Genomic DNA, 15164 nt, shown 5'->3' with positions numbered 1-15164 from the left:
TCTTTTATATCTCACATTAAATGTATGAGTTTTGCCTTGAACTCAAGAGTGAAAATATTACACAATTCACACTTCCATCCATGCTGAGAATGTGAATCTTATAACATTAACCAAACGCTGCACAGTATCCTGTTAGTTCATTACCCTTGTATCCATCATAATCAAGGTCCCCAAGGGTGGCTATGGCACTGCCAAATCGACCAAACTTGTCTGTTCCTGTAAAAGTCTGTGTTGGCTCTTTGAAGGGTACACCCTTCTCTTGTAGGTAAACATAAACCTGCCCAAACTCATGGCGCTTTCCATCCGGTCCGGAGCTGATAAAGAGAGGTGCCCCGACTAAAATATCATCTTTCCTACACAGCAAAAGACAGAAGGGACATTTTAATACTGACAACTTATTCGATAATTATATACAAGCAATAAATTAAACTGAATTATTAACAGGATTTCTGAAAGCACTAGTTTAGCACTGGGGTGGTAGAGTAGCACAGTGGTTAGCACTGTTGTTTCGCAGCGCCAGGGACCCAGGTTTGATTCTCTGCTTGGGTCTGTGCTGTCTCTGCCCGTGTTTGCGTGGGTTTCCTCCCACAGTCCAAAGATGCGCGGGTTAGGTGGATTGTTACACTAAATTGTCCAATAGTGTCCAAACGTTAGGTGGGGTTGCTGGGTTACGGGGATAGGGTGGATGTGTGGGCTTAGGTAGGATGCTCGTTCAGGTGCAGACTCGATGGAACGAATTGCCTCCTCCTGCACTGTAAATTCTATACGGATATTTAAAAATGAGTATAGTTCAATCGGTAAAAATATTCTCTGGAATTACTTTCTTTATTTTATGCTCCCCTCATAAAAAAGGATGGAACAGTTTTACAATGTAAAGGGATACAGCGCCATGGTATGGTTTCCTGACGTTTGAGAAAACGTGGCCCTCTCACCTTAAACAGTATCTGAGAAATGGGAGTTGTTCAGTAAAAGGCTAAAGGTTTAATTGCTGCACCCAATAATGCTCATGTTATTTGGAGTTCATATGGCATTTTAATACTTGGTAGAATATAGAAATTATTACTATAATCTTTGAAATACTACCGTCAATTGTTTCTTGTGAACCGAGGAACCAGTGGAATACTAAAAGACAATCAACCACTAGCCAAAACAACACCGCCAGGAATTAAATATCAGAAGATATGTTCAGACAAAAAGTCAACCCTTGATATCGATAAAGTAACCCAGAACTTAAAACACTGGATTGGCAAAGTACAAGCCATAAATTCAAATCTCACAATGACAAGTTATGAAATTGCATTCAATAGGGCTGATAATTTATGGGCTGGCAACAGAAAATATCATGAAAATCTGCCAGTTTTACTTTGTAAGGTCAACTAGTTCATTAATGTCCAACTGGGAAGCGAACCACACAGCCCTACCTCATTTGGACTGTACATGACACTGCACTGCAGGGCAGGACTTTCCACTGTGGCCTCTGCACCCAAGTTGAAACGAGGTTTAGAAACCTGTGCTGGTGTGGGAAACATTTGATTTTCACTGGGACGGGGAATTGATGGCCAAGGGGCAGGTTGATGTTCAATAAAGGATGCAGAGGGATGGGGGGGGGGGGGGGGGGGGGGAGGTCCCAAAGCTGGATGGCCAATTGAAGGCCTTGCAGCTTGAATGGAGCAACAACCTGAGATGGAAGGTAATTAAAGGAGACAGTGCTTCAAAATGGAGGTTTCCTCCGATCCAACTGAAACAAAATGTAAATTAAAAAATAGATCTGCAGCTAGTCCATCAATGTTGAGGGGAAGCCCCCTCCACAGGGCAGCCTGTGAATCCAGGAAGGCCTACTGACTCCTGGCTGTGAGGCCATTTCCAAGCAACAAAACTGCCCCCACCTCTTCTTGTAACCTGGACGCCTAATGGAAAATGTCCATCGGTCTCTTTTAGTTGGCCTTAAATTACTATTAAAGAGTTGAGTTGGCTACCTGCTGTGTGCACGCTGATAGGCCTGTTGTCCCCATAAGGTCCGAAAAAATAGTCCAGGGCAGAATCGAGCCAGGAAACCAGCAGGTTGGATGGCGGAGATATATTTAGATCATGCTTGCCTCTGTTCTTTGTCCCAGCTGTGGTTCAAAATCCTGCCCCTGGTGCCAAAGGAATGAGTTGTGGGGGGAGGGGGAGGGGGAGGGGGTCGATGGAGTTGAAAAACACTTGGACTTGTCAACCTTGAAAGTTTAAAAAAAAAATTAGAGTAGCCAATTCATTTTTTCCAATTAAGTGGCAATTTACCTGCCCTGCACATCTTTGGGTTGTGGGGGCAAAACCCAAGCAAACACTGGGGATAACGTGCAAACTCCACACAGACAGTGACCCAGAGCTTGGATCGAACCTTGGACCTCTGCACCGTCAACCTTAAAAGTTGACATCTGAAAGTACTCGGGAGAAAATTGCAAAGCGACTCTGTGCCCTTCCACGGATGACAGGGTAGATCTGGTGGAAGCCTGGAGTAATCATGTACAATAAACTATATCTGAGAATTTGGGAAGATTTGAGTGTGGATTTAAACATAAACACAGGACAATGGAGAAAGGCTATGGAGGAACATGTAGAGGGGGATAAGAATTTTTGAAGCCAAAACACTAGAGACAGAAGGTTATTTTTATTTGTTCATGGCGTCGCTGACTGGGCCAGCATTTATTGCCCATCCCTGAGAGCAATTAAGAGTCAACCACATTGCTGTGGATCTGGAGTCACAAATTGGCCAGACCAGGTAAAGATGGCAGATTTCCTTCCCTGAAGGACATTAGTGAACCAGACAATCGACAATGGCTTCATGGTCATCATTAGACTATTAATTCCGAATTTTTTTATTGAATTCAAATTTTACCATCTGCCATGGTGGGATTCAAACCAAGTCCCCAGATCATTATTACTTTGGATTACTAGTCCAGCGACAATACCATTATGCCACTGCCTCCCACTAAAGATAAATAGGGACCAGTCAGAATTGGGGTAGCAGGAACCTGGAGGCCAATGCATGGTATCATATGAAGTTGACCAACCTCCAGAAAGGAAAAAGGAGCCTGGATCCCTAACATGGGGTAGTCTTAGCTCAGCACTCCAACATGAGAGGCTCAAGAAGGGAAATGCAGAGTGGTTCCTGGCTAGTTGAGCTCCAACTAAGATGCATCGTAATGGCACAGATGCTCATCACTCTCATGCAAAGCTCAGCATAGTCACTGCTGGAGGGCGGCAATGGGAATACGTCTGGAGATGGCCTGGAGTTGGATCCTGGTTATCGGCAGGATTATATTTGGTGGAGAGGTGGCAATATCACCATAAGTAACTTCAAAATGTGACAAGAGGCAAACTTAACAATCAGCCCATGGGAAAGTCCAGCCCCTTCACTATGAAGTATTAAATAATTTCAAATCTACAATGGTAATAAATACCTCTAAATCACAAATATTTTTCAAGTTACCACATTGATGGGCAGGCTTGTTGTTTACAGCTCCATCTCTCTTTGGAGAATTATACAACAGAGTGCAAGTTACAGTTCAATGCATACCGCAGAGTAATTCTTACCCATCACTGTTTATGTCCGTGACAGCCACCACATAGCCAAAGTATGCTGCTACCTGCAAATCAAAACCCACAGACTAACTAACACAGTAAATCGGTTTCATTGGTTGTCACAAGTATGTTTCAATCTTTAACACTGACATCCTTCAGCCTGACAAGCGTGAAATTCTATTTCTATTTTATATGGCATAACAATTGAATATTTACTGGGTGTTTCTCAACTCGCTGTGCATTTGCACTCTGCTGGTTTAGTGGTTCGAACCATGTCACATCAACACAAAATCTGTGGGATGCAAGTCGGCTCTGAATCGAGTGTGAAGGCCTGAACTGATTCGTAATGAAGTGGAATGAGCTTATCTTCTCAAGGAAGTTATTTCTGTTTTGGGAACTCTCGCTAAACTCAGGCTGCCTTGGCACCTGAAGCTCCCGTGACTTGCAAGAAGCAAAACCACTTTGAACCATAATTATTTCAGATATCGGGCTTTCGTAGCATTTTGCATTTGTCTTCTTAAGATGTGCTTTCACTCTGCCGGAAGTGGCTGTGGCTGATGATCCAAGCAGGAGGAAGAGTGACTGTGGAACTGTAGGGTAGAGAGTGATCTCTGACACAGCACTGTGGGCCTTGGTTCATGCGTTGCCAATTTAATGAATACTTAACTCTTTAAATGCTGTGATCATGAAAGAATCAACCAGACAGGTTTTCTTGAGTTCAACAAAGAATGACATCAACGTTATTATACTCAAACCAATCTAAATAGAATAAGAAAACGCTCTGCGACTTGTGCACACACACACAACCCAAAGGTCACACAACCACACCAATAAATTGCAGAGTGGTGAAGAATAGATTGGTCAAATTAGAGTCCATAAAAAATAAAAGAAATATACAGTCTGTAGTTTGGGGAATCGGCTGCCTTCAGGCTGAAATTGGTGGCATTGTGACTATTCTTTGGTGGTCCCAATGGTTCCAATTTAAAAATGTAGATGGCTCATTAATGCCTCTTATTCCAAATAACACACAAATTATCTTGTAGAGTCTCGTTATCTTAGTGGAAAGCTGTAAGTTTAATAAAATAACAGGGAAAAGCTGCAATAAGGAGGATGCTTCCATAAGCGACTGACATCTTAGAGAACCAGTTCAGGAGATAACAGGAAGTGACATCAGTAAAGTGTCCATCACCCAATCAGACATGAATCATGCACCACTTCATCAATCAGGGACTGCTCATGCTTTGCCTTGGCCAGAGGTCAGGGATACGATTGACCCTGGCGTGAGGTAGTAACTAGCAAGGATTAAAAAGCAGCAACTTACTGCAGCCAGGCGCAAAGAATAAAATAAGATAGACTTCAGTCAACAGGACAAGAGACAATGGGCGGGATTCTCCGACCCCCTGCCGGTTCGGAGAATTGCCGAGGGGCGGCGTGAATCCCGCCCTCGCCGGCTGCCAAATTCTCCAGCACCGAGGATTTGGCGGGGGCAGGAATCGTGCCGCGCAGGTCGACCGCTGCTGGCAGCAGCCCCCCCAGCGATTCTCCAGCACGCGGGCAGCCGTCCGTTTTAGGCCAGTCCCGCATGTGTAAATTACAACAGGTACTTACCGGCGGGACCTGGCTCCGCGGGCGGCCTCCGGGGTCCTTGGGGGAGTGCGGGTTTATCTGGCTCCGGAGGGGGTGTGCCCCCACGGTGGCCTGGCCCGCGATGGGAGCCCACCAATCCGCGGGTGGGCTCGTTCCGTGGGGGCACTCTATTCCTCAGCGTCAGCCTCTGTAACAGTCCGCAATGGCCGATGCAGAGATGAACCCCCCTGCGCATGCGCTGGGATGACGCCAGCACACGCTGGCGCTCCCGCGCATGTGCCAACTCGTGCTGGCCAGCTGAAGCCCTTCGGCGCCGTTTGGCATGGCGCCAAGCCCCTTCCGTGCCGGCCGGCGTGGTGCAAATCACTCTGGCGCCGGCCTAGCCCCTGAAGGTGCGGAGGATTCCGCACCTTCGGGGCTGCCCGACGGCGGAGTGGTTCACGCCACCTCTTCGCGCCGGAGTTTCCCGCCCCGCCGGTTCGCGGAGAATCCTGCCCAATGTCTTCGGCACAATTCCCTGGTAACATTTCTAAGTGTGGTAGCGAGTGGGAATTGTCGCAAGCTTCCCGGCGCTTGGCCCAGCGAGTCAGGCAATGCAATTCAATGTTAATTGGCCACTTAATGAGGCCTCACGGGCTTCTCGCTGCAAATAATGGCTCGCCAGTTGATTCGCCGGGACCGCATTCGCCAGCCCCCCATAAACTAGATTGAGCAACACTTAAACTACACTTGCTCGGCCAACTCCAGCCAGCTCGCAACAGTGGTGCCGAGGAGACCAGCCCCAAGATTCGAAGACGCTGACATGAGGAGACTGCTAGACCCGTGGAGGCCAGGGGGGGATGTTCTGTTCCCCTGAGAGTCCCAGAGCGTGAGCCATAAGGCAGCCAGTGCTGCCTGGGATGAGGTGGCAGCGGCCATAAGCTCGAGTAGTATAACCAGGAGGCCTGGCCAGCAGTGCAGGAAGAATGTCAATGACCTACACTGGGCAGCACGAGTGAATAGACACCAACATCCTGCCCCCTCCGAGGCCCTTCCGCCCTCACGGGAGCATCCACCACCCCCCCCCCCCCCCCAACTCTCCATGCGACCCCCAGCCCTCCCTGAGCCTTCCCACCCAACCCTGCCTTCACACCCCCCTTCCCACCGGTGTGACCACGCGTGTGGCTAATGATGCCCCCTCTATGTCTCCTCAGGAAATGCTCTCACATAATCATCAGGAGAGGGCCCCGACTGGCGGTGGGGTGCCAGACATAAGAATCCTCACCTTGTTTGAGGAGCGGGCCCTGGAGGTGACTGGCGTGGCCGAGGACAGATCAGGCATGCTGAGGCTGGCCGACGCCACAGATTTGAGGAACCACCTGGCTCCATCCGATGCTTTGTCAAACGTGAGTTGTTATTGCCTTACTGACTGACCCATCCCTCCCACTGACCACATGCCCATTCACCTGCAGGTCCTCCAGCCGACAGCACCAGCCCATCCCGGGTGGCACCTTAGAACATAGAACATAGAACATAGAACAGTACAGCACAGAACAGGCCCTTCGGCCCTCGATGTTGTGCCGAGCAATGATCACCCTACTCAAACCCACGTATCCACCCTATGCCCGTAACCCAACAACCTCCCCTTAACCTTACCTTTTAGGACACTACGGGCAATTTAGCATGGCCGATCCACCTAACCCGCACATCTTTGGACTGTGGGAGGAAACCGGAGCACCCGGAGGAAACCCACGCACACACGGGGAGGACGTGCAGACTCCGCACAGACAGTGACCCAGCCGGGAACCGAACCTGGGACCCTGGAGCTGTGAAGCATTTATGCTAACCACCATGCTACCGTGCTGCCCACATCCTTCTCCCACATCCGAGGAGAACACCTCAGAGGACAGCTCCGGCGATGCCACCGTGTTCGTGGTCCAGCTGTCACCCTGGCAGATACTCACACCTTGGTGGGAAATGTTGGTGGACAGGCTTCTGGGGCATAAACTGGTGAGCACTGCATTGCTGACGATGTACATCAGGTGGAGACAGGAACCTCCAGGCAATACAGCAGTCGGTGGGCTGCTAGATCCCAGGACCCAGCCTGATGCTGAGCTTGTGGGAAGTGGGTTACTCTGAGCTGATGGAGATGACAGAGAACGGCCGGACCATTCAGAGGGAGATGTCAGCATCACTCCAGCAGACCCATAGCTGCTTGGAGGAGTCCCAAAGGCTATGAGCGCAGGAGATGGCGCTGGCAATGAGTGGCACCAGTGCCAACACTGCTGGGGTGGCGGCCACAGTGGAGACCCTGGTACACATTGTCGGCATCATGAGTGAAGATGTCCATGGTGTCGTGCATTTGGTGACGGCCATGGCTGAGGGCCTCGCAGAATGACCGCCTCGCTGGGGGATGTCACCCAGCACCAGGCAGATCTTGATGAGGATCTGCGGGACATGTCCACTCTCTGATGGACATGGCTGAGGCACTCCAGAGCTAGTCCCTGTCACTGAGCAGCATCGCTGAGGGCGTCGACACAATGAAGCAGACCATGTGGAACCACCAGGGGTGGCAGAGCCAGATCATGCAGGGGCAGCCGGGTCTCGAACCAGCTGCCTCTCCGTCCCATAGTGGACCCCAGGGCCCTATGGGCACCGATCATGAGAAGTGGGTGCTGAGTGCCAGGGTGTGGTGACGGTGGGCGCCAGCTCCCCCGAGTTCCACCCCTCTGCTGAGGCTGCGTCTCGAGGTCAGCACACGGGCAGGATGGCTGTACATGTGCTGCTGACAAGTGAGCCGGGGCCCTCTGGCCCTGGAGCCCCCAGAGGGTGCTCACCAGGGGCATTGAAGGCAACGGGACGAGGCAAGCAGAGGCCGCCTCCACCTTGGATGTGCACCCTGGGGAAACACCTAGACGTAGTGGTAGAGCTAGGAGGGCCAAGCACGTTGAGGATCACTGAGGGCACCCAGGGAGGGAGGAGGTGTGGCAGGGAGGTAGGTAGGGGGTGGGGATGGGGGTGGGGGGTGGGGGGCTGAGGGGTTCAGGGGCGGCACCACTGGGAGTGGGTTATTGTACAGAACATTAAACTCCTTTTTGCACAACCAGTATGATGCCTCTGTCACTTCCTTCCACAGTGTGGACTGACCTCCGGATCTTTGCCCATCTCTCCAGGCATCACCCCCTCCCCATGGCGCTCACTCACCCTTCGCCCAAGAGCATGTCCCTGCAGCTGTGTCCCATCCCCTGGGTGTTCGGATGTTGGCTGCTGCGTGTGTGGTGTTGCCTCCCGCAGTGTTCAAGCACAGTGTCCACAATCAAGGTGTGATTGGGATGCTAGGCAATGACGCCCCCATGCTCCATGGCCCGCCCACCCACGGGAACCACTTGGCATGTGTGAAATGCTCACTGAACCACGGTTGCCTATTCCCTATTGGCAATAACTCCAGCTGCGGAACCAGAGGCCTGAGCAGTCGGTGGGGCGTGATCGGTGGGGCAGGCGGGCAGGGACAGGGGGTTGCACCCGAAATGGGTACACACGATCCAGGGGTTGGCATGAAGGTGCTGCGGGTCGCTGCCCCCCCCCCCCCCCCCCACAGCACCCCCCCCCCCCCCCACCACTTGTGGTGGCCCACCCCCGCAAATGGTCCCCCGCCCCCAGTTGAGCTTCCCACCATACCCACCCCCACCCAAGCCGAGCATTGGGGCGGCAATCCCAGCACCCTCAGGCTCTTTGCCTGTGAGCAAGGATGGCTACTCACCTCCTCGACTCCCCACAGAAGCCCTTCCGCCATGTTCATATTTTTCAAATGAGCACTAATCGGTGCCAGTGTGACCACTTGCTGGAGAGGCATCGAAATGACGGGAGGCAGTTGGATATGGGGTCGCTCTTGTTAGTTGTATGGAAATGGGACTTAATTGGTGAGAATTGATTTCTCCCCACGGTACGGCGAGACTCCGATTTCACCTAGTGGAGCGGGTCGGCTGCATCGCAGATTGGCGCCTGGCGCGGATCTCGTTTTTGGCCTATCCCACTATTCACCAGCCTCGTTACGCTTCACCGAGAGCGCAACAAGGCTGGAGAATCGCGCATACAGTCAGCCAACAGTCAAAAGCACAGTGTCCCAGAGTGAATGAACTGTTTTTATGTCTTTTTTATGTCCAGGTATGGTATATTTGTACTTATTGTAAATAACGTAATAAATTCTGTGAAACCTGTGACAACACACCTGTACCCAGAATGGGCGATAACTTGTCAGAGCATCAGTTTCCTTTTAGATCAGCTCTCCCAACTCAGTGTAACAATTTTAATTGGCTCAACTCTTACAATCAAGTTAGAGTGAACCCCAGATTTTACACAGGCACAGCTTGCTGACAAAGCAATCGCAAACTGCTGTCAACATGACAGTGTTCATGTTGCCCTGGTTCACGGGATCTTGCAGGATCTCACAGCAGTCCAGCTATCCGTGCCCCAACAGACTGATCCCGGGTTAATAAGCTGCTGCCCAGTGAAGTGGCAATGGTGCAAATCAGCTGATTTCTCACAGGATGACAGCAATCATCCTCCCCAATCTCTAGTCTGACAGTGCCCTTGCTGTTGCCTCTCAGCCAGCCAGCACCAACACTACTGTCAGTTGTGTCAAAGTGGTGCAGTCCAGAGCTAGGCCTTCTGGGCCCCAGCTATTTAAGGTTATCCCCCAAGGCCATTGGCACTCCCCCCCCCCCCCCCCCCCACCGAAATACAACAGCCTTCCTCCAGCCTTGCTGCAGACAATTGGGTAGCACTGAATAGAAGCACAAGGCCTTGCAAAGGCACACAGGAGACAGGCGCTAAGGGAATGCAAAAAGGGTGATTAGTTGATGTTTGTGTGGAATGTTGGATGGCTTGTTGGATAAAGTGTTTGTGGAATGATTAGTTGGTGGTGGCTTAAATTTCAGGAGTGTGGTCAAGAGGATGCTGTGATAGTCAGTGACTGAGGGAAGACAAAGTGTGGCACTGTTGGCGAATGTAGAATTGGGGTCGTGTCCTCTGGTCACTGGTCACACAGTTAAATGAGATGATCACTGGCAGAAAGACATTGGGCGGGAGTTGGCAGGCCCGCTGAGGCGGGGCCTGCGTGTGAGGTGCAGCCTCTGACTTTCAGTGGGACCAAATGATCCTGGCGGCAAGTGGGGCCAGAAAATCCCACCCAATGTGTTGGCTGCCTCCTCCCCTTCCTCCTCCTCTTCGGATTCTTCTTACTCTGTCCCCCGATCTTCCTCACAGAATCACAGAATTGTTACGGCTCAGAACGAGGCCTTCTGCATCGTGTCTGCACCTGCTCTTCAAACGACCAACACAATTTAGTGCCATTCTCCTGACTTTTCCCCATACCCCTGCACATTGTTTCTATTCAAATAATGATCTAGTGCCCTTCTTGAATGCCTCGATTGAACATGCCTCCACCACGCCTGCAGGCAGTGCCTTCCACACCCGAACCACTCGGTTGCTTGAAAAAGTTTTCTCTCATCTCACATTTGCTTCTTTTGCATATCACTTTCAATCTGTGCCCTCTCTCGTTCTCTTTTCTGAGCAGGAAGAGCTTCTGCCTATTTACTCTGTCCAACCCCCTCCTTCTGCTCCTCAGCTGCTTGTCATGCAATTGGTCGTGCGGGCTGTGTCCTCATGATGAGGTTCAGCAGGATGCAGCAGACCGTGATGAATCAAACCGGCGACTCTGGAGAATACTACAGGATGGCCCAGAGCAGTCCTAGCAGCAGAACCTTGGTTAAGCACGGTGTGCTGCATGACATTGCGTGTGGTAGGACGGTTCTCATCATCTGAATCCTGTCCATGTGGGTTTGTGCATTGGAGTCAGGGGCCAGGTAGCCATAGATGACCTTTGTTGCCTTCTGATTTCTCATAGTTGCTGAAATGCTTACGGGACAGCAGACAAATGCCTCATGACAGGCCGACAGGATAGTGGGAATTGGCCCGTGTGGTACCCTGAGTATAGTGACACACCATTGAGAGGGGGTGGAGCCCTTTGCGATTGTGGCACATCTCTGAGTTTACGTACAGCATCCATAAAGCATTTAATGTCACCCTGAAGCTTGGCTATCCTGAAAATCTTCTGGCCTGCATAATCAGCCCAGTTCTCTCCGTGAAAATGTATTCCTCTGTCTTTGCGTGCAGAATGTTAGTCACCCCCCTCCCAATACAACAATGGATGTCGATACTGCTTTATGCAGTTATACACCAAGCCACCAGAGGGAGCTTTACATCTACTTTGAACATTGTTATTAGTTAAGTGCAAAATAGTATTAAAGCCATTTTTTGTATTTTAAATGATTATTGCTTAAAGATATGATAGGAAAATTACATCAGCTATACATAACCGTATAAGGTTAGGAGAAAATCTGATGTTTAGCAAGCCAGGAAGAACAAAGGTGATCAGAAATCCGACTTTCATGTAACAGGAGTGAATGCAACAATTGGGAGGGGATAATAAGTGCTGCCCATCAAAATCCATACAAATTTGCCTTCAAAATAATAAAAAATGGATTTTCATTTGTATAGGGCTTATTTTGACTTGGAAATCCCGAAGGCCGTCGTAACCAATGGAATTTGTACTGTAGTATAGGCCCGGTCGTAATACAGGGAAACAACAGCACCCAATTTCCTCATAGAAAGATCCCACAATTAGCTATCTGTTATTGGCGTGTGATTGCAGGGGCTGATTTAACCGTATCGCCATATAACCAACGTTAAATCATATTTATGAAGCAGTGAACTGTTTCTTACCTGCTCACCTACAATAGTTTGCGTTGTTTTTAAATCCGCCTTCTGTAGAATGTGTACCTGTCAGAGCAAGATGACATCCGAGGTCAAAACCTTCTGGGTTAAGTACAACTGAGCATTGAAATGACGTCTGCCCATCAACCTGTAACCTAAGACCATAGGACTGTTCCTGGATTGTGGGCAGGATATCCCATTGTAGACCTGGTGTATTCGAGGTGCCCATGTCTGATAAGATGGAGAACCACTCTGCTGGCAGAGCTAGAGGCCCTTAAGTGGCAGAAGCCAAATTGCCTGGATTCCTAATAAGAATGTTATCTAAGTGGATCATTCCCTTTTCTGGCGATACTTGTGGGGAGATCTTTGGGAGGTCTTGGGCAGTCTCTGGGCCAGCTCTTAGCACCAAGGTGGAATGTAGTAAGTGACATTCATGGAGCAAACTCTGACTCCCACAAACACATCCAGAAACAGTATCCATCCTTAGCTGGGATGATCCTATGGTCAATGGATGGTGATCAAATATCAATTTACTATTCGTCACTTGAAAATAAAATAGGGCACAATCTTTTAGTCAGCAATAATGCTGGGTGCGTTGCCACTGCCCATGAGGTTTACAGTGCCCTGACACTATTGTTCATTTTCAGCTGGGTCTTCCGATCCAAGCTGCAGCAGAAATGGTTCAGCACCGAGTCTCAGGCCAAGACTGCCTAGCATCAGAGAGGGTGGGAAAGGAGGACATCTCGCCTCCTCCATCCTTTTACGACGACAGCTACCTCAAATAGGTTTTGCATAGTCTCAAGTCTTTCAGTGAGTGAGTCCGTGAGTGAGTCGGTGGATGAGTGAATGGGAGGGTGTGCAAATTGGGTAAGTAGATGAGTGAGTGGATAAGTAAGTAGTGGGTAGTCAGGTGAGCGGATTAATGGGTTGGTGAGTGAGTGGGTGAATGAGTGAGCGGTGAATGAGTGAGCGCGTAAACGAATGAGCGGGTGAAAGAGTAAGTGGGTGAATGAGTGAGCGGGTGAATGAGTGAGTGGGTGAATGAAAGAGTGGATCAATGAGTGAGTGGGTGAATCAATGAGCGGGTGAATGAATGAGTGGGTGAATGAGTGAGCGGGTGAATGAGTGAGCGGGTGAATGAGTGAGTGGGTGAATGAATGAGCGGCTGAATGAGTGAGTGACTAGGCAGGTGGGCAGATGAATGGATTGGTGTGTGAGCAGGTAAATGAATGAGCGGGTGATTGAGTGAGTGGGTAGGCAGGTGGGCGGATGAACGGATTGGTGAGTGAGCGGGTGAATGAGTGAGCGGATGAATGAGTGAGTGGGTAAGTATGTGGGTAGTTGAGTGAGTCAGGGAGGGGTAGTCAGATCAGGGGGTGCGAGCGGTAGTTGGGTGTGTGGTAAAGGTCTCTGATACTGGGCTCAGTGTCAGAGAATTTTGCGTTGTGTCCCAGGCAAAGCAAATCATTCCATTGGAAGTATAAACTTCCCGAGCAGTTACAGCATATGTTCCAGGACTTCCTTCGGGTCTGATGCACAATAGCAACTTTATAACAGATTTTGTTGCCCTGGAAACCAGATAATCCAGTCTTTTGACTTCTTTTCCTGAGGTAATAGGTTATGTAACTCAACTAGATGGAGGAGGTTCAAAGTATAATGATAAATAATGCACTCTTTTATGTCAAAAGGAGGGAACTCTTCAATAAAACTGAGAAAAATTATCTTTAGTTTATTTAGAAAATAAGCTTATTTCTACTGCAGATCCCAAATGCTGTAAAATTATTCAAATAAACCATCAATAATAATTTTTTTTTGTAATGTTGGGAAATCTTTCAAATCCTTTGTCCACATTTTGTGTGTTATGGCCCCAGAAAGGGTTTGGTGTAATTTATATTAAAATGATAATGTGAAGTCAAATTTGGTTCAAAAGGAATTAAAATATCCATAGCAACTAAGAACTGGTAGATCTGGATTACATTTAGAAAAACTAATTCTTGATTTGAGTGTCTCTCGCTGTCCACTTCAGCTTGAGATAGAGGAAATTGTTTGGACATTCATGTTCAAACGCATTTGCTGTTGAAATACCCTATTTGTTCTTAGGTTTAGACATTCCAATTGTCATGTGAGAGTACCTTTAAGAAATGGATGTTCAAGCAATGTACCTTTAAGAAAATAGTGATGTCAGAGAGTGGGTGGAGCCGCGCTCAGTTCGGCCATTTTGAGGTTAGTTCTGGGTTTTTAGTTTCAGTTTGAGAGAGCGGCTGGGAGTGTCTGCGTGTTTTGTTGAGAGCTGCAGGAAGAAACACCGAGCTGGTCTGTTGATGCCTGCAAATCCAAAGACGATAAATATATTGAATGTAACCTCATGTCTGTTTTTGAAGGTTTGTTAAGTCTTTTGGATGGGTAAAGGAATAGTTTGTAGGATTGGGTAGTGTTGTATTATTTTCGGGGTTATCTTTGAAGTAAGGGGTGTTAAGAGATCCAATGTTTATTTAAAAGGTTAATTTGAGTTCATGGAATAAACATTGTTTTGTTTTAAAAACCACGTGTCCATAATTGTAATACTACACTTGGGGAACAAGCCGTGTGCTTCAAAAGCAACAATCCATTAAAGGTGGGGGTTGGTTGAACTCCATGATACATTTTGGGGTTCTGAAAACACCTCTCCCATAACACAATGTTGGAAATTACAGTACAAACAGGCACTTTCCTTTCTATTCTCATCTTTGAATGAAAACGATTGCTGATGAGACAATGGGAAAAAGGGGAAGGTCCAGCCCAAAATGGCGAAAAGCCTGAACTCTGCTTGCTTATGGTCAGAACTGGACTTCAATTTGGTTTGAATCTGCATTCCGTACAAAATATTGAGAGGTACGGAGCCAAGGGTGGTTAACAGAAAGAAATAAAATCTGCAGAAACATGTTTAGTTCTGTACAATTGCTAAGGACTGTACGGTTTTACTTGGTTGGGATGGAGTTGAAGGGAATGATTCTGGATAATCAAGCTGACGTCCAGCAAAAGAAAAAAAAAAATCAAAGCATTTGTTCAACCTTAATCACAGTGGCTATTACAGTGTACCATCTTTCATTAGTATCTATTTAATAAATGATACATACTGAACCCAAAGTGTTTTCCGCCCTGGGAACCCCCAAAAGATATTCTGTAAAAAGAAAAAGACAGATTAAAGTTTTGTCTGGAAACAGCGACTTTTGTAAGCAGAATATGTACAAAATTGGTGCAGGCACCAAAGAGGATTTCTC

At 48.5% G+C, this 15164-nt stretch overlaps 1 protein-coding gene across 1 annotated transcript in view; it reads right to left on the bottom strand.

Moving 5' to 3' along the window:
- The window catches only part of LOC119954309 (integrin alpha-8-like), a 194029-nt gene that overhangs the window by 102496 nt on the left and 76369 nt on the right, over window positions 1-15164 (bottom strand). The window contains exons 9-12 of the mRNA XM_038779427.1: window positions 15021-15064; window positions 11914-11970; window positions 3577-3629; window positions 145-353 (exon numbers count right to left, since the gene is read on the bottom strand). Of these exons, the coding sequence (XP_038635355.1) occupies window positions 145-353; window positions 3577-3629; window positions 11914-11970; window positions 15021-15064 (363 nt within the window). The remainder of the gene's footprint in view (window positions 1-144; window positions 354-3576; window positions 3630-11913; window positions 11971-15020; window positions 15065-15164) is intronic.

This window comes from Scyliorhinus canicula, chromosome 19, assembly GCF_902713615.1.
Source record: "Scyliorhinus canicula chromosome 19, sScyCan1.1, whole genome shotgun sequence".
Classification (NCBI taxonomy): Eukaryota; Metazoa; Chordata; class Chondrichthyes; order Carcharhiniformes; family Scyliorhinidae; genus Scyliorhinus; species Scyliorhinus canicula.
This window is presented reverse-complemented; position numbering and strand designations above follow the sequence as displayed.